The following is a 21,987-nucleotide window of genomic DNA, read 5'->3' as shown; positions in this document are numbered from 1 at the left end:
GAAGGCATTTGTGTAGAGAGTCTCCTTCTTGTGTGATCATGATATTAATGTCTTAACGTCAACATTAGGCAAAGGGGCATGAGAGAAACTTTCATCTACTTTGCGAGGAAAAACACGATACTGCATAAACTCTTAGATTAGCTCGGTGTAATTGAGAACGTAAGACGCGTATACCGTTATACTCTTTGCATCCTCAATGGGCACGAATCATTTTGTCATGTAACATATACTACCAGGGTGAAGGAACATCATTTCCCCATATGTCGAGGCGTTTGGTTCTTTAGGAGTTTATCCAACTGATATTTGAGCCATGCACAGTCCATATGCGATCTTACCCACATTGTGCAGTGATTGGTTGGGGTAAGCATAAACTTATGGTTATAATTAGGGAGCGAATACTTCCACGGAGTATCTACCGCGTCTCACTCTCCGGACCACAAGTTTGCCCCCGTTAGGTAAACTCCTGAGGCCAAAATCAATTGCTTATTACTGCCTCCTATCCTCTACGTTGTAAATGCTTATAAGATAAGCCTAAGTGCCATTAAGACACCTTCGAGGAGGATGATGATGGTGATGGGGCTTATATTAATTATCAAACATGTACTTGGATTAGGAGGAGGATTTGGTAAAATAAAGCCAATACCCTAAGCATGGGGAATCTAATAATAGCAATTAGCCCTGCCATTTGTGGGAAGTGGACTTTCTTTGCCTTAGATGAAGATGACTTCTGTCCCTTCCTTAGTGAAGAAACCCATTATATCAGAACTTACAAGTAGGTTTGAATGAGACTTTGGCCTCTCCAAGACTTAATTATCATCCCATCTCTAAGATAAGGTTTAGACGGATAATTAATCAATAAAATAATTCCTTAAGTCCAAATCATTTTCTTGACCAATCCCATAGAGCCCCTAATGGTATATCCAAATCCTCCCCTATTGAATTAAAATAAAAATAAAAAAATCTATATCCCTCGTGGCATTATCTTTGTATGTCAGCTTGCTAACCAATCTCCACGCACGGCTCAAAAGGATTATTTTACTTGTATACCTTGGAAACCATTAAAATATATATAACATAGGAGGAGTGTATATTTATGGCACGAGACGACGTCTCTCTGAGATAATAATAATACGACCTTGCAAGCATGTAGTTCGTCGCAGCATTCTATAGTTTTTGTATGTCTTTCGTATCATAATCGTATGTTTTATGCCGTGTGATTGTATTCATGTAATATTTTTACTTTAGAATTCTCGGCTGGAAGCCGGAGGGGCACGTGGCGGATTATGTCAGCACATGAAGTTCATATCTCGCTGGGCAGCCGCCATTCTTTCCTAAAGTACGAGAAAGACACAGAGCCAGACCCCCCCCAATAATCAGAATGCTCCAGCTGGCAGTAAGTCCGACGAGGACCCCTCGTCCCTACAGTACCATTGATATTATATTCTTATATTTTTAATTTTTTTTAATGAGATCACGAGCGTCCTCATCTATCATTTGAAATAGATTTCAATTCGGATATCGACTTCATTGAGCTCGAGATGCTTTTAGTGGATTATGAACTGCTTCACTGCAGTTAAACTTAGTTTCTGTCGATACAACATAAACTAACTTTATCGACTGTATCACATCTCTTAATTTATTTTCTTTTGTCAGCTTCTTCCAGCTTTTCCTTCCACTCCACTTTGGCCTAATCCTCAAATTTCTATGCACAAAACGACAAAACCCGCACAAGCATAAATTGGCTTCCCATCTCCCCCTTACAAAATTTCAAACCTTCCTTCCTTCTTCTTCTTCTTACTCCTCTTCCTGTGGCTGCAACTTGGCCACACCTGCATCTCTGGTTCTGTTTCCATAGTAGCTTTGGTGGGCCGTGCCTCACTCATTGAGATACTTCTGATATATACTGGTCTAATTAAGGAGGAGAGTTGTTTATTATGACCATGAAGAACCCGCAGTCATCCCTGCCCCCCGGTTTTAGGTTCCACCCGACCGACGAAGAGCTAATCCTCCATTACCTCCAGAAGAAGGTGTCCTCGATCCCCCTCCCCGTCTCTATCATCGCGGAAGTCGATATCTACAAGTTTGATCCATGGGAGTTGCCAGGTCTTTATTCAACTAAGTAACTTATATCATAGAATGGATTGTGAAAAACCTGTTATATGTATGTATACGATGCTGATGTTGGTTTCCGGTTCCAATTCTTTGATCAGATAAGGCGGCGTTTGGTGAGAAAGAGTGGTACTTCTTCAGTCCTAGGGACCGGAAGTACCCGAATGGCGCCAGGCCGAACAGGGCAGCCGCCTCCGGGTACTGGAAGGCGACTGGCACGGACAAGGTCATAATGACCTCGGCGTCGAGGGGAGCCCAAAATGAGAACATCGGCGTCAAGAAGGCCCTGGTCTTCTACAGAGGAAGGCCTCCTAAGGGAACCAAGACTAACTGGATCATGCACGAGTACCGGCTCACGGAATCTCCGTGCACCCTCACCCCGACCAACAGGCCCACGAGGCTCAAGGATTCTTCGATGAGGGTAAGCGACGCGATCTCTTGGAAATATGTCCTCGGCATTTTAGTCTCCTGACAGTTCCGTGCAGTCTGCGGTAATAATCGATGGTTTTCTGTCGGACAGTTCGAGAAAACTATCGTTGTCGCCGTCCGTGGTTGTTTTGCCTATGTACACATATCCTTCATCTGAACTGTTTTGCTTGTGAAACCTTAAAGAAAAGGAAAAAAGACCAGAATGTGAATACGCAGACACACGTGGTTCCTTTTTTTCCTCACTTGTTAGGTCTCTTGCTGACTTTCACATCTGCTGGAATATATTCTCAATTATCAGTTCGTAGCACTTTATTCAATTATTAAGCTCTATAGTTCCCTGTTCCATTATAATTTTCGGTATTCTCTCGATTCGGTTTCATCTCGTTTCCTTAAATAGTACTGTTCAGTGAATCCTATTTGTTAAGTTCGGAAAATCCTGCATGCGACTCCTTTGATCATATAAATCATGATTGACCAAAAATAGTGATATGTTTCTTATTTGTTGCACTTGCAGCTCGATGATTGGGTGCTCTGCCGGATCTACAAGAAGCTGAACGCGCTGTCTCCTGCAGCAGCTGTACCAACGATCAATCTAGATCAAGAAGAAGAAGAGTGTCTCATCAGTGCTCAAGATACCAAGTTACCGGGCCTGACTGGTGTCCCGAGCAATAGTACCGGCAACACCCTCATGTCCCAGAAGTCATCATCTTTCTCGAACTTGTTAGATGCGATGGACTACGCGATGCTGAGCAGCTTCTTGTCCGATAGCAGCACCCAGCTCAACAGCCTGTCCTGTCTTGAGCCGTCCGATTCGACCCTCACCCACGTGGTTGCTCCCAACACGGACCGCGAGCATCACATGGTCCCTGCTATAAGCCCATCAGGCCCGGTGATCCAGAATGCACTGAAGAGGCAGCGTGCTGGCATCGAGGCTGAAATGTCCCACCCCTCGAAGAAATTCCCTGGCCCGACCTGCAGCTTCCTGACCAGCGGAGCTGCTGGCACCCAGTTTGACGTCCCGGGACAGTACAACTACATGTTCAACACCCACTCGTATCTGAACCAACAGCTGCTTCTCAGCCCGAATGTCCCATTCCTAGGATGAACATGCCCAGGGGCCAACAATTTGGAGAGAACGAGGAAATGAATTAGGACTAGAAGAATTATATTGGGAGCGAAAAAAATTAAAATTTAAAAATTAAAATTAAGAAATCGGTCGATCGATATAAGTTGAAAATATGTACAGGGGAGTTTGCATGCATATGATTGAATTTTTCCTTCCCTTAGGAAGTGGAAATTGATTGGTGGTAGGTTTTATTATTATGGAAATTTTCCAATGTAGACCCCAATTTCAAGTCAATGAACTTAGAACCAAATCAAATGCAGTTGGAACATTTAATCGAACCGAACATGTTACTCCGGTGACATCTCCGAGAAGTTCGTTCCGTACAGTGGCACTTCCTCCACGTTCACTTACCCCCCGTGATTAAGCTGGATACACGAGACTCGATCTGTTAATACCGTGTCCCTATTGTTCGTAGTTTCCTAAAAACTTACAGAGAGAAACGCGACGAATATGAATCGAAAACAAAAGGACAAGAAAAAATACGATTCTTTTGGAGGTCTAGGATAGGTGTGGAGATGAAGAGAGTTTCTATTTGCTACGGATTACTAAGAAAGTGATGCATTTGTTTGGTCAAATTGGAGGAAAGTGGAGAAAGTAGCCCAAAATAACTTTGAATGGATAAAACTTTCCTTGATTAGCAAGAGGTTCATGAACATTCCGATATGCGCGTGGCGGTGCATAAAATATGCATATATATATATATATATATATTACAATTGTCCCTACATTCGGATCATATTGATTGAAACAATTGATATGTAGAAAGTATTGTGAGGAATATTCGCATAAGCAGCCTAGTGATCTCCGAGAATTGAGGAGTATGGTACGTGTTCGTCTACTTGGAATTTGCATGCTTAGTAATGGACGTGTGAATTTATTTTCATTTGGAGGCTTAGTTACACTCAATTTGATAGCCCAAAGGACCTAAGGGGGGGGCTTTGATCACGTAAAGAAAACATGATTTTTTTTCTCTAATTTCTTTCCCATCAACCCTAAAGGCCCATGTACGGTCTATGCCCTATTCTAGTCCCCTTCATAATACAATTGTTTGCATTTGCAATCGCAGTTCAACCACTCCCAAATCGAAACTCACTAATTTGACGTTTTCACTCAATTTTCCACAATAAAAGAGGTGCTAATATTTATTAATTTTTTTTTTCATATTATAGCCGATGTAGAAATTTCTTATGATTAATTTATCCACAATATAAAACGTGCACGCTCTTATCAGGGTTATGTTTTCCAGTCTTTTTGACTCGGAGATACGAAGAGAGTACACGTGTTAAGAAGATTGTGCATATACGCATGTAAACATAGGCATCTCGATTTGAAGAGAGGCAATGAGGAACGACAACGAAACCAGGATAAGACAAAACATCTTTAAAGCAAGTCATCAATAATTGGAAAATAACTGAAGAAAAACTTTTTGTCCTTAAAAAAAGATTTGGGACATGTTTTGCTTAAAAAAAAAAGAAAGATTAATGATGGAAGCAACGTCCCAAGAAAGGCCAAATGGGTGGCAGAAAGTTGACGATCAACGCCCCTTCACTTTACTTGTTCCAATTCTTTAATAAATTAATGTGCCTAATTGAAATTGATTTGAACCACTCTAAAATCGCCACATAAGTCATCATTGACAATTTAGAGATAATCTCAGGCAGATTTCCAACTCAAGCACCGAGAGGGCGATGGAAAAAAGATCTCGTGTTAACATTTCGACAGTCGATCTAGATCGAATGTTACTAAAGAAATCATTGTCGATTTCGACGAGAGATTAATTGTTCTTGAAGGCATTAATGGTATGTTTAGATGGAGAGAAGCTCAGAAAGGTCAAGACTCTCTCGTTTATTAGTGTTCATGTTCCCTTGAGTCTGGCTTAATTCGAAGAGAATCCAATGATTCATTTTCCTCTCCCTTTTTTCCTTTCGACATAATAGACGTCTCAACCCGGATGAAAATGTAGTAAAAAGGAAAAAAGATTATATGCAAAGATATATGATGAAAACAAAATAATAAATGCAAAGATATATGCATAGTTCATCTTCTTCTTCTTCTTCTTCTTCTTCTTCCTCTTCTTCTTCTTCTTTTTTGATGTCTGTATATATCTAGAATGGTTTTATATTACAATTTGATTCAATTTGATGATTCAAACGAAATCAAGTCTCAACAAACCATTCATATCCAACAATCATTTATCAGCAACTTTCCTCTACCACTTTCAGGGACCGACCGAGGATTCGGTGATTAGGACGAGCGAGCTCCTTAAGAAAGCAAATGGGATTGTAATTTTGTCAAATTAGGGGGGCCGAATCTAAGAAATTTTATCAAAAATTGAATAATAATAATAATAATAATATATAGATTTCTATTGAATGTCGAAAATTTCTGGGGACGACTGCCTCTCTCTCGGCCCCTCGATCCATCCCTGTCCTCAACCCAAGCTTCGAACCTGGCTAATGCAATAGTTATACGAGAGAAACATGGCTTCTCCCTCCGAAACAGATTCCTCCAGATCTGCCGAAGCAGATGGCACCAAAGAAATGCTCATAAAGATGATGAAAATGACTAAACTTGCCATTATTTCTAATTCGATTCTCCTAAAATTAGTTAAACTAATAATTTAGTCCGTCAAAAACTTTTGCCATGGTCCTCCAATATTCATTCCATCCGACAATGGAGCTCTGCTGTGCTCTGCCGATCATCATTGGAAGCTTGGGAGACATCCTGACAATGGAGCTCCCATTCGGTCACCACTCTCGTCACTATTACACTCACACCTGCCACTGCCGACGAGACGACAACTACGAACATGGAGACAGACCGTCGAGGAACACTGCTTACCCACCGCCACCACAGCAACCCTTCGATCAGCCCCCGCCATGTTCCTCCGTTCACCACACCTCTCACGAGGTCTGTTACGGCGTCTACCATGATTTTGTCTCTTCGCTTTGTTCGCTATGAGGAAGAGTTAGCGGCTTTTCGCAAAACAAGAGACCGGACGAATCTCTCTTCTTCAAAGGTTTTTATTGAAATGAGAGTGAGAGTTGATGTTGCTTCTTCAACTGAGAAATTCGGTGATGTGATCCCATTAATCAATGATACGTTTAGTCATGGATTTTTTACCCAAAAATGAAAAATGTTTTCTTTTCTTATACGAGAAGACTGTCTTGTGACAAAATTCGTTAAATGAAGATTAGTAGATATCGCTATCTGCTAGGATTTGTCAGAAGAAAATGTGATCCTCACAATACATTTTTTTGCTTATGTTGATGATATGTGGAAATAAGATCGAATCTTTTGGTGAAATCTATGTTGTCTCATAGTCATTTCCCGAGCTGCAGATGTAAGCGTGTCCTGTTTCTGTAATGTGATTTGCTCTCAATTTGGGTTTTTGATAATTTGATATCACAGCAGCGCAAGGCGGAACCTGCCTCGTACTTCTCCAATGAGGCCACTGTCAAGATCTACTGCAAGGCGGAGCCGAATTACGCCCTTACTATCAGTCGTGATAAGGTCATTCTGGCGCCTTATAACCCGAATGACCCGACCCAAGTATGTTTACAACACTGTCTCGTTATAGTCTGGGCTATGGTTTTGATGGTTTTGAGTAGAACGTCAAGCTTATAACGGACGGCAAGTATACCAGTAAATTACCTATTACGAACATCAGGTTCTTGGTTATAAATATCGCATGTTGTGGCATGTTATCATTTCCCTTCGTTGTCGTATCAGTTGGTACGGAAATTTGGCGTGCCCGTGAAATGTGGAGAGATTACACGTGATCGTACAATTGGGATATGCTTATGGCGTATAAATGGAGACTTCTCGATATGAAGAGAGGCAACGAAGGGAACGACTACAAAACTGGGACTGGACAAAATACCTTTCAATTTCAAGCAAAATAAAAATATAAAAATTGAAATGATTTGAGGAAAATCTTTTGTGCTTAAGAAATAGTTATCACACCCACGCGTTGCACGGGGAATGTTACGTTGTTCTTTTCCAAAATCTTCTTAGTTAATAAATTTTCAGGTTTTTTTATATGAATTTCAAAATGACTTCTCAAAAGTGTATATTCTATACATAAGTTAAATAGTATTTTAATTTATTCACTAAAGCTTAATAATACTTATAGTAGTGTGTAATTCATTGGCGTATTGAACAAAATTATAAGGGTGCCATGTAAAAGTAATAAATTATTTATTAAGAAAAGTTATTTGAAAATGGCTCCTAATGAGATTTTTATATTTTAAAAAGGTAGATATATTCTAATACTAATATCAACGATATAATCTTTCTAAATATACATGTTACAGAATAAATTGCTTGTACTTGAATTTTGAGGGCATTAATTATAAACTAAACTACACCTAAATCGGATAAGAAATGTAAAATCAGAATGTTTCTAACTTAAATCATAATTATGTTTTTACGATTATTTTTGAAGGTCTCTGGTTTTTTTCCCTTCATACATAAAAATGATTTACTAAATTATAGTAATAGTGAATCACAAACCTAATTTGTTATAAATTTCAAAACGCGTGATTTTTGCAATTCTTATCCCTTTTTTTTTATTGAAAGATGAAAGATAAAACTAAATACTTATAGAAAATTTATTTTCCTAATGCTAATAGAGAATCAAGTGACATCTAAGTATGAGTTATATTTTCTGCACAACTAATTTAGATAAGTACGTGTAAATGGGGCGGCAAACACGTTACACAAAATGTATGGGAATGAATTTACATATTTTGTTCTTTGATTATAAAATACCCACATAGCATAATTGTGCTTTAGGTATCTTGCTCAAAGAATATTTAACAGAAAAGTTTCTTAAGCAATGCCTGATTAATAGAATGATAATAGTTTTTAAAGTAAACTTAGTAAGCTAACTGCATTTCTAATTTTTAAAAAATTATGAAAAATCTTAATGAGATTTTGCTGAAGAGAAATATTTGTTGCAACATAAAATGGAAAGCAATGAACAATAAGAGAAGGCATATAGAAAAAAGAAACACACTTATGTTTTTTTCCCCTTTTCTTTTCTCCTGCAACGCTCAAAATCGATCTACAATTGGCCGATGTAAGTGCACGTAATCGATCCATCATCTTGAGCAAGGTAAATGTAGATCATCTGCACTCGAATATTGGAAATTCACCAAGATTAAATTCTTATAATCTAACCCGAAGGAAATCATTTTTTTGGGCGAAATGCTAGCAGAATTTGACTTGAAACATTAGTTATAAGAAGTGCAATAGAGGAAGAGAGAATTTGCTTTCGCCAATGAATGGGCGGAAGGTTTTAACAATTTGGTGATTTATATATAGACATGCAATATTAAGTCTTTTTGGTACATCAAAACACGGTAAAAAAAGAAAGACGTTTGAAAAATCATTTATTTGAATAATTTAATAGGCATTGAATTTGTGTCATTGACCAATTTTCATATGTTTCTATTGCAATGTAATAAGATTACATTTAATATTACATATATATTAATTTTATAGAAGAGTTTTAGATTATTTACCCGTTTACTTTATGTAGTTTATTACCTTACACGTTACAATTTCAATGTGTCAAGTTTAATTTGTAAATAATTTGTAAATTTCAAAAATTATATATTATTTTATAATATTAGTAATTTATCATTTTTTATACTAACAAAATATTATGTCAATGTATCAAGATTTTAATTTGTAATACATCTGTAAAATTTAAAAATTATGAATTATTTTTTTAAATATTAGTAAGTTATTAATTTGCATAATATATTAATATATTGATGTGTCAAAAAAATAATTTTCCACAACTTTATATAATCTTTTTTATAATATTAGTAATTTATTATTTTTATAAAATAATCTTTTAGTAATTTATTTGTATTTTTAATATGTCGATGTATCAAGAGTTTAATTGTAATTTGTTAATACGTCAATGTGTCGAGAATATGAGAAGTCTTGATTGTCAAGTAGATGACACATGGCGGAGGCTGACACATCGCAGAACCTGGTAAAGCAATGTCTCAAGGTTATGAGAGCTCCAATGCCACGTGTCAGGCATATGAGAAGACTTGAGTGCCACATGACGAAACTTGGCGAAATGTTCCTGCCTTTATATATTATATATTGATTTGTAACTCAATTGTAAATTTTTAAAATTATGTACATTTTTTAAATATCATTAATTTATTATTTTTCATATTATAACTTTTTAATATATTAAGGGCAAATTTTGACGACACTCCATATAGTTTGTAAAATGACCAGCGACACTCCCTCTCTTTAAAATCAGCCACACATCCCCCCTCATTTCGTTTATTTTTACTGTTTTTCTTAAGTCTGGTAAGATTTAGTTTGGGTAAAGAAATCAAGTCACGGGTCGGTTTGTGGAGTTCCGCATATAGGATCCTGTGGCAAAATGAATATTCAGTTAGTGCCACATCAGCGAAAGGAGAAATGGTGTGTTGCTAATTTTTGAAAGGAGATGGGTGTCACTAGTCATTTCACAAACTATATCGGGTGTTATCAAAATTTACCCATATATTAATTTGTGGATGTGTCAAAAAAGTAATTTTTCACAATTGTATATAATCTTTTATATTATATTAGTAATTTATTATTTTTTATAAAAATAATCTTTTAGTAATTTATTTGTAATTTTAATATGTTAATATATCAAGAGTTTAATTGTAATTCGTTAATACGCCAATGTGCCGAGAATATGAGAAATCTTGAATGTCAAGTACTTGACACATGAGAGAATCTAATTGAGTAATGTGTCAAGGATATGAGATCTGCCATTATATATCATATATTGATTTGGGATATGTTTTGCTATTATTAGAAAATAGATCAATGGATGAATGATGGAAGCGACGTCCTAAGAAAGTCTAAGTGGGTGGCAGAGAATTGGTGAGATCCACCCACTTTACTTGCCCCAATTCTTTAATAAAATCTATCTAATTAAAACTGAATTGAACCACTCTAAAATTGCCACATGAATATAAAATCACTTGATTGATGATTTTGGGATGATCTCATGCCTTATCTCCAAATTAAATTGGCAGTGGGAAGAGATTTCAGGTCAAAATTTTCTAATCGATCTCCATGGATTAATTACTAAGGCATACCATCCCCTTTTCCATGAGGAATTTGTTTCTCCAGACAATCACATCCCGTTTAGATGGAGAGGAACCGAGTATGACGAATTAATGAGAGAATTTTTTTTTTTTATAAGTGCTCTTCCTGTTGACTTTTGATCCCTTTTTATCGATAAAAAAGAGAGTACTAATGTCGAAGACTCTCATCATTGTGTTGTTGAAAGAAACACGGTATTTCAAACAATTATAGGATATAATTTGATTTCAGAGTGAATACTACAAAAATGATCTTCTCTAGTGAACAAACAGGAGGTGCCAAATATTGCCGATAAAGTTTATGTAACTCACTCAATTTAATCGTTGCGTTTATTAAGAGGATCTGGAATTTTTTCGGTCGATCTAATATCTGAAAAGTTAAATTGAACCTCAACTAATCCAGTCAAGTCGGATCGGACCATTAAGATGTAAAACTCTTTCAGCGTGAATTTTTTTACATTTACAAGAACTTGAACCCGAGACGTTATTTAAGCGGAACAAGCGTTGAACCGCTTTAATCAATTCGTGTTGGTTTCTCAGGGAAATTTTAATTAGCATGAAATAACAAAATTCCTAATGAGAGAAATAAACAAAATTTCATTTAACCTAGTTGCCAAATTTAACACACGAAGATAGTAATATATATTTTTTGATATAAGAGAGGCTCTTAGACATAATACAATGAAATAGAAATCCTAATAATTAACAATTGGACACGAATAGTTATGCTGAGTATCGAACCTGTAACCTCTTAGTTGTCAAGCGAGAACGTGCATTACTACACTACACACACTTTTAAGATAATGATATTTAAAGCAAATAATTTTCACATTTTCTTTCTTTCTTTCTTTTTTAAGTAATTAGATTGCTTTAATTGATGAGAAAAATATGCAGTTGGAAAATGAAAGTATGAGAAATTTGTCTATCAACTGTAAGTACAAAAAATTACCAAAAAAAAGGCATTTTCTTTTTGTTTTTCTCGAAGGTAATGAGAATTTTATAATTATTTAAAAGTGAATATAAAGCAAAATTTTGGGAAAAAAATCCGAGGAATTCTCCAAGCTAATAGTAAAGGGAAATACACATAAAAAATCACATCAAATAAGAATAATACGATCGCAGTCGAGCAGCCAAATTATGAAATTCTAATCACAGTCCTAATAAAAAATAGAAAAGAAATGTTTTCTGATCATATCTATATACAATATATAAAGCTGAGACGAAACATTAGAATGTGCTACGAAGGATGAAGTGGATCTTTAGTTGTGTGACCTTTCAGTTCTCCTCCAATAAGGACGTGATGAGTGATGCAATAATGTGCCGTCACCTCGCTTCTAGAAGCCGAAAAGACATATAGTTATGGACGGTAATAAGTAAACATTTTACATTCACATTAACAATGGGTGAATTTGATTATTTGAGGTTCAACGGATTTTTACCATTAGAGAGAAAACTTATTTTCAACTTTGAGTTCCATGAAAGGAAAGAGAATTTGAGTAAAGTTCTTCATCAACTATCCCGAACAGGAACTACAAAGGGTGTGATTTTCGAACCGTGATGTTACTCGGCATCTTTTGAGGTGAGTGACCTAAATGATCTATTTTACCGGAAGATGTGTCTACACTAAATAGAAGCCTAATGAATTTCTACTTTCGAGAGGAAGATACACAAAATTTGGTATATCTTACACTGTAGCTGTTGGATGTGTGAAGCAAATAAACTATATTTATTGATACCTTTTTAAAATGGGAGGATTAAGAACACTGCTTCCACCACAATGGGGGCGAGTACAAAGGTTGCTTCACATGTCAAAGTTAAGCATTGCATCAGAGGTTATAACTGTACAAATCTCACGTTATTTATAAATGGGTAAATTGTACTGGTCGTTCAAAAAATTTTACAAATATTTCAATATGGTACAAAATGTTTTAAAGTTGTTTCAATATAATACAAACCGTCATCTCGCCATTGACGCAGTCAAATCGACGCTGATGATGCAAAATCAATTTTTGGAAAACATTACATGATGGTACAAAATATTTTGAAGTTGTAACTTAATAGTACAAAATGTTTTACGTAAGTTATATAATGGTGCAAAAGTTACAAATCTTATAAATGACGTCTTGACGGCGTTAATAGTAAAATGACAGTTTGTATTATACTGAAACAATTTCGAAACATTTTGTACCATTAAGTAGCAAAAAAAAAATTTTTATACCACATTGAAACATTTGTAAAAATTTTTGAATCACAAGTGCAATTTATTATTTATAAAATTGACCATCCCAGTAAAAATTACGAGTTATTTTATTGATTACGATAATAATTCTAGTTCGCGCATTTCGCTGTCCTTTTGCCTAATTTCACGTAATTCTCAGTCATCTCGGCTTGACATTTTAATTCAACTCTCACCACATGAGAGCAAAAACAGGAGGGATCTTTTCTCGAGCGCAAGGAACTCTTTGCAGTACCCACCCAGCGTCATTTCGGCCCGACATTTATTTTGCGCTTTTTGCAAACCCTACCCAAAGCATATAATAATTGAAGAAAAATAATAATTAAATTAAAGAAGAAAAAAAAGTAGTGACAACCGAAAACTTTTACTGAAAAGGGGAAAATATAAAATAAAAGGTTTCTTACCCACATATTTTTCATGATTTTATTATTTTTTTAAATCTATACGTACTTTAAAAATTATTTAAAAATACATGTGATTTATATATTATTTCAAATATATCACGCCATCAATTTTTTCATCAATGAAACATAAGTGAATTCTAAATATATTTTATAATTTCAAATTTTTCTTAAATTTATAATATAATTTTGATTTTTTCTTAAATCTATCACAAATAAAGGGTCATAGTAACAAAAATAGACCTACTTAAGTTTCACGTCAGTAACATCATTAAATATTAATAGAGAAATTAATATCGGAATATATTTTGAGTCAGATGTAAATTATGATCCTTTTTAAGTAAATTTTAAATTAACGTGTGATACTATGAGGTATTCGACATAATAATTAAAAGAAAGGAAAAGGTAAAGGAAAATTTGGAAAAACAAAAAAAAGGAAGGAAAAATTGAGAATCTCTCTCTCTTATTGTAGCTGCTTCCATCGAGCACTCTGCTCTGTTCTGCTGATCATCGGTGCTTCGGAGACATTCCGACGATGGAGTTCCCGTTCGGGCACCAGTCTCACTCCCACACTCACACCCACCACCGCAGGGACGACGACGACTACGAAGACCGAGACAGACCGCCGAGAGACGTCCCGTACCCACCACCGCCGCAGCCACCCTTCGATCACCCCCCGCCACCTTACTACGGCGGCGGGGACGAATTCCCGCCACCTCCGCCGCCGTCAAATGTGTACCACACCTCCCATGTCCCCCCACCTTATGATCCCTACCCTCCCCCAGCTCAAGATTCGGGCTACGGCAACTACCCGCCTTACCATCGTCCCCAAGAATCGGAGGGCTTCTCCGATTACCCGCCTCAGCAGCCTCCTTCGACTGTTCACCACGTCTCTCATGAGGTCCACTACTGCGTCTACCTTGATTCTGTTGCTTACCCGTGTCCTGTATGAGAAAAGTTAGTGGCTTTCGTGGTTTGATGGCAAACAGAGATTGGACGAATCTCTGTTTATCGAAGATTTTGTTGAATCGAGAGCGAGATCAACGACTGAGCTGTTTGGTGATATGATCATTTTTATCGATGATATATTTTCATTGATGATTGATCTCATGTGAAAGTAAGGAAGAATCTTTCTGTGAAATCTATGTTATCTCATAGTAATTAAATTGCAGATGTAAGTGTCCTGTTTCTCTGATGTCTTTGCTCTCACTATGCATTTTTGATACCGCAAATTCTTTTTGTTGATGACACTGCTGTTGTAAATTTACGGCATCGGAGAACAGACTGAGACCCATCACTCATACCGACCGCACATGCCTTCATTCATTCATCACCACACTTCTGAGCAGCAGCCTGATTCTGCACCCGTTGTGACTGTGGGGGGAGGAGGGGCGCTTGCCTCGTATTTCTCCAGTAAATCCACTGTTAAGGTCTACTGCAAGGCGGAGCCTAATTACACCTTAACTGTCTGTGATGATAAGGTCATTCTAGCGCCTTATAACCCGAATGACCCGATGCAGGTATGTTTACAGTGCTGTCTTTTTATACTTTAGCTATGGGTTTTGATTGAAGCATCAAGATTAACAAGGATAGGCGATTATACTAGTAAAGTACCTGTTACAACTGTCATTTTCTTGGTTATGAATATTGCATGTTGTGGCATATCATCCTGTCCCTTTGTTGTTTTATCAGTTATCGTAGGCATTTTGTGCACTTGTGAAACTCTTGTAAGAGAATTCATTGGACTAGTGTTTGATCGTTTCTGCAGTTTGAAGTGACTTTTGATTTCTTTCTTTTGCATCTGTTGTTTGGTTTGTGGGATGAATGGTGGTGGCTTACTGTGGTCTTAATTACAGCAATGGTACAAAGATGAGAAGTTCAGCACAAGAGTTAAAGACGAGGAGGGTTTCCCCTGCTTTTCCCTTGTTAACAAGGCTACTGGTCAGGCCATCAAACACTCAGTGGGAGCTTCTCATCCCGTAAGAACTTCTTTCTCATATGGTATCTGTCCAGTAATTTTTATAAACGCTAGAGCCTCTCATCCCATAAGAACTTCTTTCTCATATAGCTTGCATTGTCTTTAAGAGTATAAATGGGATTTATGGTATCATTTCTTTCACTGCTTTCAATTTTGACTTTTATGCGACTTTATCTTCATCTAACTATTCCATTATAATGGAGATTGTTCTGGCAGAAGTCTCAAACGACTCATTTCAACTACAGTATATAGTTTTAGCAGTTCATCCGAGAGGTGGGTTTGTACTCGGAAGATAGATAAATTCTCATTCTTCAATTTTTTGCACAGGTACAACTGATACCTTATAGCCCTGAGCAACTCGACAGCTCTATCCTGTGGTCGGGGGGCAAGGACTTAGGAGATGGGTACAGAGCCATTAGAATGGTAAACAACGTCCGCCTCAATTTGGATGCTTTCCATGGTGACAAGAAATCTGGTGGGGTCCATGATGGCACCACCATCGTACTCTGGCAGTGGAACAAGGGCGATAATCAGCGCTGGAAGATCGCAACAACCCATTGTAAGTTTCAAAAATCTCTACACGTAATGAAATGAAGGTTATAGGGATAGCATCTTCATTCATTCGACGAACTCTTTGAAACTGCTTTTTATCGTGCTTCTTTCATGTTTGGTTTTATGGTCTATTTCCCTAAACTATTCTCTTCTTCATGAATGGCTGAAATTGCAGGATGCTTGAGGTGATATCACTGAGGTCGGAATGCTGTTGTGTTTCATTTCATTGGTGTATCCAGAACGGGTGTATTTCGGTTTGTTTCTCTATAAGCATCTGTTCTAAATCCATGTAATGTGTGTGCTTTTCTGGGTGTGTCGGGGACTCGGCTGCTACTGCTATCATAATTATTTGTAATTATGCCGACATATACACTTATATAATGTTTGATATTAATCTATATCTTATGAATATTCCCTGTAATAAGTCTCACTCATTTCCAAATCATTACATCCATTGGGAGTGGTATTAAGATCCCTCCCTCCGGGGACTCCCGTCTGTTTGAGACGCCATACAGATAGTCCGGGAATAATTGCATTTTTCATGACCCCGCCTCAGACTGGACTGTTGATACATCGATATCATCACATGCTGTTTCCGGGTTGCCTTTATAATGTGCTCAGTTTTGCGATATGAGTGACCTGGTATTGGCTCAGCATAAAAAGGCAGAAGTCATGACATGCGCTTCGGAGCATGCTGCATCACACTCACTGCAGAAGGTAGAATCCACAATTTACTCTCTGAGCCCAATAACGTCTGCAGGAGAGATGGTTGTTGATGAGGGAGATGGAGCGTGTGGAACTACCGTAAAACCAAGCGGCCCCAGAAAAGCCGAACCGGGTTACAGCTTGGTATAAGAGTTATTAAGGAGATCGACCAAAAAGCAAGAGATCTTCTCATGCTGTGTGTTCAATTGGTAAAGAGCACCTAGCCAAAGATCTCAAGCAGCTCAAATATACTGCAGCCTTTTCTTGTTCTTCGAAACGGCATGAATTCGTAACACTAAAAGTTCGTTTAAGAGTGTGGTGGGAAGTTTCATAATCACTTTTTTTATAATCTTAAGTAGATTTGGTACTTGGTGAGAGTTTTTGAAACCGTGGTTTGGGTTGAAACTGCAATTACAAACGTGATTTTCTTAAGCAGGTTAATAGGTGTGTATAAAATTTGCTTATGCTTATTTTGTTTCATATATTAATAATTGTCTTTTTTACTTTTAACAATTTTCAATAGTTAACTCCCAAACGCTTTTATTTATTTTAAAATTAACACTTATTTTTCAATAATTATACTTCAACAGTTATATTTCAATAACAATACTCCCAAATCACGCCTAATTTCAATAACAATACTACCAAATCACGCCTAAGTCCATGAGCTTCGGGCCGGGCCTTCGGCTTGTGGATTGCATTCTGCACTCTACGGAATACTATGATTGGGCTTAATCTCCTCCCTAACAAACAACTCATTTCTTCAGCCGGATGCCCAGAATAAGCAGAGACAAGCACTTGGAATTGAATCAAAAAGCCCTGCCGAAAATCAGGGAAAGATTCGGAATCCCCTCAATCATTTAAGCTGCAATTATTGCAAACAACAATCATTGCAATTCGTTTTTGGTTAACAATCAGTATCGACGGATAAGTCCAAATACCAACGTTGGGTTGATTCAAACGATTCGGTATTTGTTCTGCTTAAGTAAGGTCTCGGTTCGAGCCATTGCGAATGTAAAAAATCTATGCTAGAAGAGGTCTACACAAGTGTGCTGACCTAACTCAACTGAATTAAGCGGGCCCAATTAAACTTCCAAACACCAGAGTTCACATTAAAAAAAAAAAAGGATAAGTCAAAATGTACATGCATTGATTCATACTCCTCCCCAATCACATAAAAACAATTCCCCTACAACTTAGCCCTCTCTGTGGAGCTTCACACATAACAGCAAAGCAGAAGCTTCCCCTTGACTCAACTCCAACTATTTCAGAATCAATCCATTACATATATATGTACTTGTGTATGTTTGTATTTATGTGTACCGTTTATATCATTTATGTGTCTGTCCTTGGCTTTGACAAATGTTTCTGCAACCATCTGGATCATGTGGGGATTAATTATTTTCCCTTCTCTTGAAGCAATCCCTGCTGTATAACATAAGGGCTTGATTTATATAGTAATCCTAGCTAGTTTAGACTATTACTGGTACCACCATCATATGCGCACTCTCGGTGTATGTAGATTCGGGGTGTGATAAAAAAAACAAAGATGGGATTGAACGAATCTTGCACGAACCGGTTCTTTTGGATCTGGCCTATACGGGGCATGTTCTAGTTCACTCGTTGTTTGCAGCTCCCAGTATGAGAAGGACCCGTAAACCTGAGCCAGGTAGGATGGGACTAAACTGATCTGGGAAACTGGTTTCTTTGAAGTTCACCCTCTATTAGTGTATGACTTTGGTGTGACTTGGATATGTGTGGTGCGCGAGACGGATAGAACGGGGAAAGCTGGTCTTTTCTTGTTCTTGTCCGGACTCGCTATGCAAAACTAAACTAGACCGAGGGTACATGACTCTCTGTGACATCAGTGGGTCGGGTTATGATTCCGGGACAAGCAATCTTATGATATTTTGGGGTACTGCATAGCCAGCAAGAGTGGATTACAATCGAATACAGAGCAGGACTGATGCAGTTCACCTATGCATCTCCAAGAAAGCCCATCGTTATATGTTTAATATTTTCCCTTAAAGTATATATCATTGGATAAATCACAAGTTATAATGCAATTGACAAAAGTTTAATTAATCTAGATGAAATTTACTCCTGATCTTGAAATTCATGGGAAGCATCTCGTAGTCAAAATCAAACTGACGTCTGAATGATTAATTTTAGCTGATAATATAAAAATACCTCGCGATTTCATGGAAAAATAAAAAATTCTAATTGGATAAGAATAATTTCCACAGCTTAGCAAAGAGGGTTGAATTGGGAATGGGGTTACAATGTGACTTAGCTGGCATTATTCTTGATCAAGTTCAAAGGTCAACTGTCATGAATTTGGAGTGCCAATTTGACTCTTGTGACCCCCCTCAAACCCTAACACTTAGGCCGGTTGATCTCATGCTGGGAAACTTGGAAATATGAACGCAATTTCTATTTCCTATTTGGTCAATATGAAAAATCGGTCGTCTCTCTTATGTATATGATCACATTGGAATCTGATAAATATAAAGACGACTTTGAAGTATCTTCGCTTTTCTTATTGATCTGTTGTTCATTATGACATATGCGAGGAAGGTATATATAATTCTCATATTAATTTAGGAAGAGAATGCAAAGAAATTTCATGCAATAACTAGTTGAAAATGGTGGTAACTGGGTAAACATAATTTAAGATCCTTTTTTTCTCCTTCTTTTTTGGGTTTTATCATATAAACTTCTTTAGATTGCCATTCCTTTTCTTTTTTTTTGGTAAAATGGATATACATACATACACATATATATATATATATATATATATATAACAACCAAATAAGGTCTTATAAGAATGGTTTGTCGTTCTACAAATGAAAAATAAATAAATAAATAAATAATGGTTTATGTTTTCTTTATGTGGCCATTCCGTTAGTTGGTATATGGTTAGGGCAGTTGCCGGTGCTATTCAATCAAATCTTGCTAGACAGAGGGAGAGGAGGGAAAAATTTAAAGTCAAGAAAGTTGGCTTTTTTTTTTTTGATGAATGAAAATTACCCCACTAGTCTCATTAATTATCTCATACATGTATATAAAACAATACTATTAAACTTTTATTAAGAGAAAAGGACATACACGCACCTCCAAGCCATCTTTTGAACCGCATAATTTTTGGAAAATTAATGAGTTTTATGTATAAATAGATATACATACCAAACTGCTAATAGCATAAGCAGCACACTGTGTCTCAATATCCATCTTTTAGTCGTAGTCATTCTTACTCATGCTTCCCATTTTCTTATTTTGTCTATTTAATTAATTAATTAGTTTGCCCATATAAAATGTTAATTATCAACAAGAGAGCCAACCCAATTATATTAAGTCCATGATACTTCCCATCTGTCCATAGAGAAGTCAACTGTCTCAGCTCTTGAAGGGGAGAGATACCTGAAGATCCTAATTGCAATTGCAATATCCAACAAATGGAAAAATATATTTAAAAAAACATAACTAATAAATAATTAAATTTATTGGTGTGTAAATTAAATAATACGTCCGACCCATTGGGTTCTGAGCCTATAATTTTCTAATAATTAGGGAGATTAAAGTTTAAGATTTGGGAGAGACCCCACTCCCAAGAAAAGACAAGAAAGGATTTAAAGATTTGTTGCCAATGATTTGGTAATGCTTGTGGCTCTCATTTTTTTTTCTATTATAATTGATTGATCAAGATCATGATCATGACTTGGGAGCAATGTTCAGTGACATCATGGCCACACCCATCCAGGGACTTGTTTCATCACAAGAAGATTTATCAAACCGTACTATGGTTTCAGTCATCATATCTAAAAAACAAAATTAACTGACTACAGCACGAGGTGCATGAAAAGATAATTAAGGATGATCACAGTTTCGTCTTTAATGCTAACATGATGAAGCCGGTTTGATCTGATTGACCTCCTCGCAAACTCGAGAGACCGATTGATATTGCCTCTCTTAAAGGAGAATATGCCGAATATTTTCCGATTTTTTGGAACACGTGATTGCATATATCTTTTTCGAGGAAAAAAAACTAAATGTTATGAGACTCTTGCGCGTTTACTTAATTATTAAAAATACAACGTTAACAAAATATAAATGTAAATAAATAAGCAAAAAAATAGATAAATGAATAATAAATTAATTACATAAATGCTCAGGAAAAAAGAAATGGGGATAGAAATGCAATGAATTGCAAGGCTGAAACAGTGTAACTAACGGCACGCGCGACACCACCAAATATATCCAAAAGCAAAAGTTAACGGCGCACGTCATAAGCCGTCACAGTGGGCCCCGCTGACCCCATTTTCTTCAAAAAGGCTGTTTGTTTTGCAGTTTCGTGCTCCGAAGTCAAGCCGGATAGCAAGCCCCATGGCTGGGCCCCACACGTTCCCATTTTCCCACATCACAATATTCTCTCTTTTCTCTTTATTTTCTTTTCGCTGTGGATATCGCTGTCGAGAAATTTAAAAGGTATAATTTAATTTAATTCGAGTCGAATCGTCTCATTAAAAGAATAAAAATATTTTAATTATAATTTTTTTATTTATATGACTCTAATAAAAAATATACTTAAAGAAAATGAATACTAAACTGTTTGAATTTATTTATTTATTTTCTCTTTATTTTGCCTTTTCATTTTGAATTTTTCTCGCATTTTTTCTTTTTTTCTTGATCTTTTAGCTTGATTTGATATCATGGTAAGAATTTTCGTCTACTTTTTCACTAATGTAATAGGAAAAGTATTTCATGAGAAAATTTTAACATCGTTGTTAGAATTGGATATTATAGTACAAACGTAATTTTGTGCAACCTACTATTAGTAATTAAAAAAAACTTTTATTTATTTTTTATATTTTAAGCATCGGCCATTCATCTACTTTAATTTCAATAATTTATAAAACGTTTGCCAAACACATTAGCGCAATTTGAAGTCAGTAATAATTTTCAGTCTTCTTATGTCAATTTTTTCATGAATAACAAGACTCCCACATCGAGCCTCATTCCGAATCCCGCGTAATGCTTTCTACACCAGAGATATAAAATCATTGTTTTGGGTATGAAAGCTCGATTTTTTTCAACACAATAAAAATAGATAATAAATGGAAATATCAACAAGTAATATAAACTAATAAAGAAAGGACGAAGTATGGAATTGAGTATGGTCCAGCTCAGCCTCATAAGAATGTCAACACGTGGGATGGATTTTAGTTGGGACCCACCTTCTTATTATATCCTCGAAAGAAGACTAATATTGTACTAATGATTATTTAATTTCAATTTGTGTGCATTATTTGAGATGA

General features: G+C 36.5%; 2 protein-coding genes across 2 annotated transcripts; both read left to right on the top strand.

Moving 5' to 3' along the window:
* Positions 1-1,763: 1,763 nt before the first annotated feature.
* Positions 1,764-3,942, top strand: LOC116205740 (NAC domain-containing protein 1). The gene is made up of 3 exons (XM_031538392.1): positions 1,764-2,103; positions 2,211-2,530; positions 3,053-3,942. The coding sequence occupies exons 1-3, from the start codon at positions 1,935-1,937 to the stop codon at positions 3,641-3,643; spliced, it is 1,080 nt and encodes a 359-aa protein (XP_031394252.1). The 5' UTR covers positions 1,764-1,934; the 3' UTR covers positions 3,644-3,942.
* Positions 3,943-13,851: 9,909 nt separating this feature from the next.
* Positions 13,852-16,388, top strand: LOC116205595 (ricin B-like lectin EULS3). The gene is made up of 5 exons (XM_031538226.1): positions 13,852-14,338; positions 14,721-14,957; positions 15,294-15,416; positions 15,743-15,974; positions 16,143-16,388. Coding segments are annotated over exons 1-5 (960 nt in total). The 5' UTR covers positions 13,852-13,972; the 3' UTR covers positions 16,145-16,388.
* Positions 16,389-21,987: the final 5,599 nt, after the last annotated feature.

This window comes from Punica granatum, chromosome 4 (assembly GCF_007655135.1).
Source record: "Punica granatum isolate Tunisia-2019 chromosome 4, ASM765513v2, whole genome shotgun sequence".
NCBI lineage: Eukaryota > Viridiplantae > Streptophyta > Magnoliopsida > Myrtales > Lythraceae > Punica > Punica granatum.
Note: the sequence above shows the minus strand (reverse complement) of the source record. Positions and strands in the feature narration are given on the sequence as shown.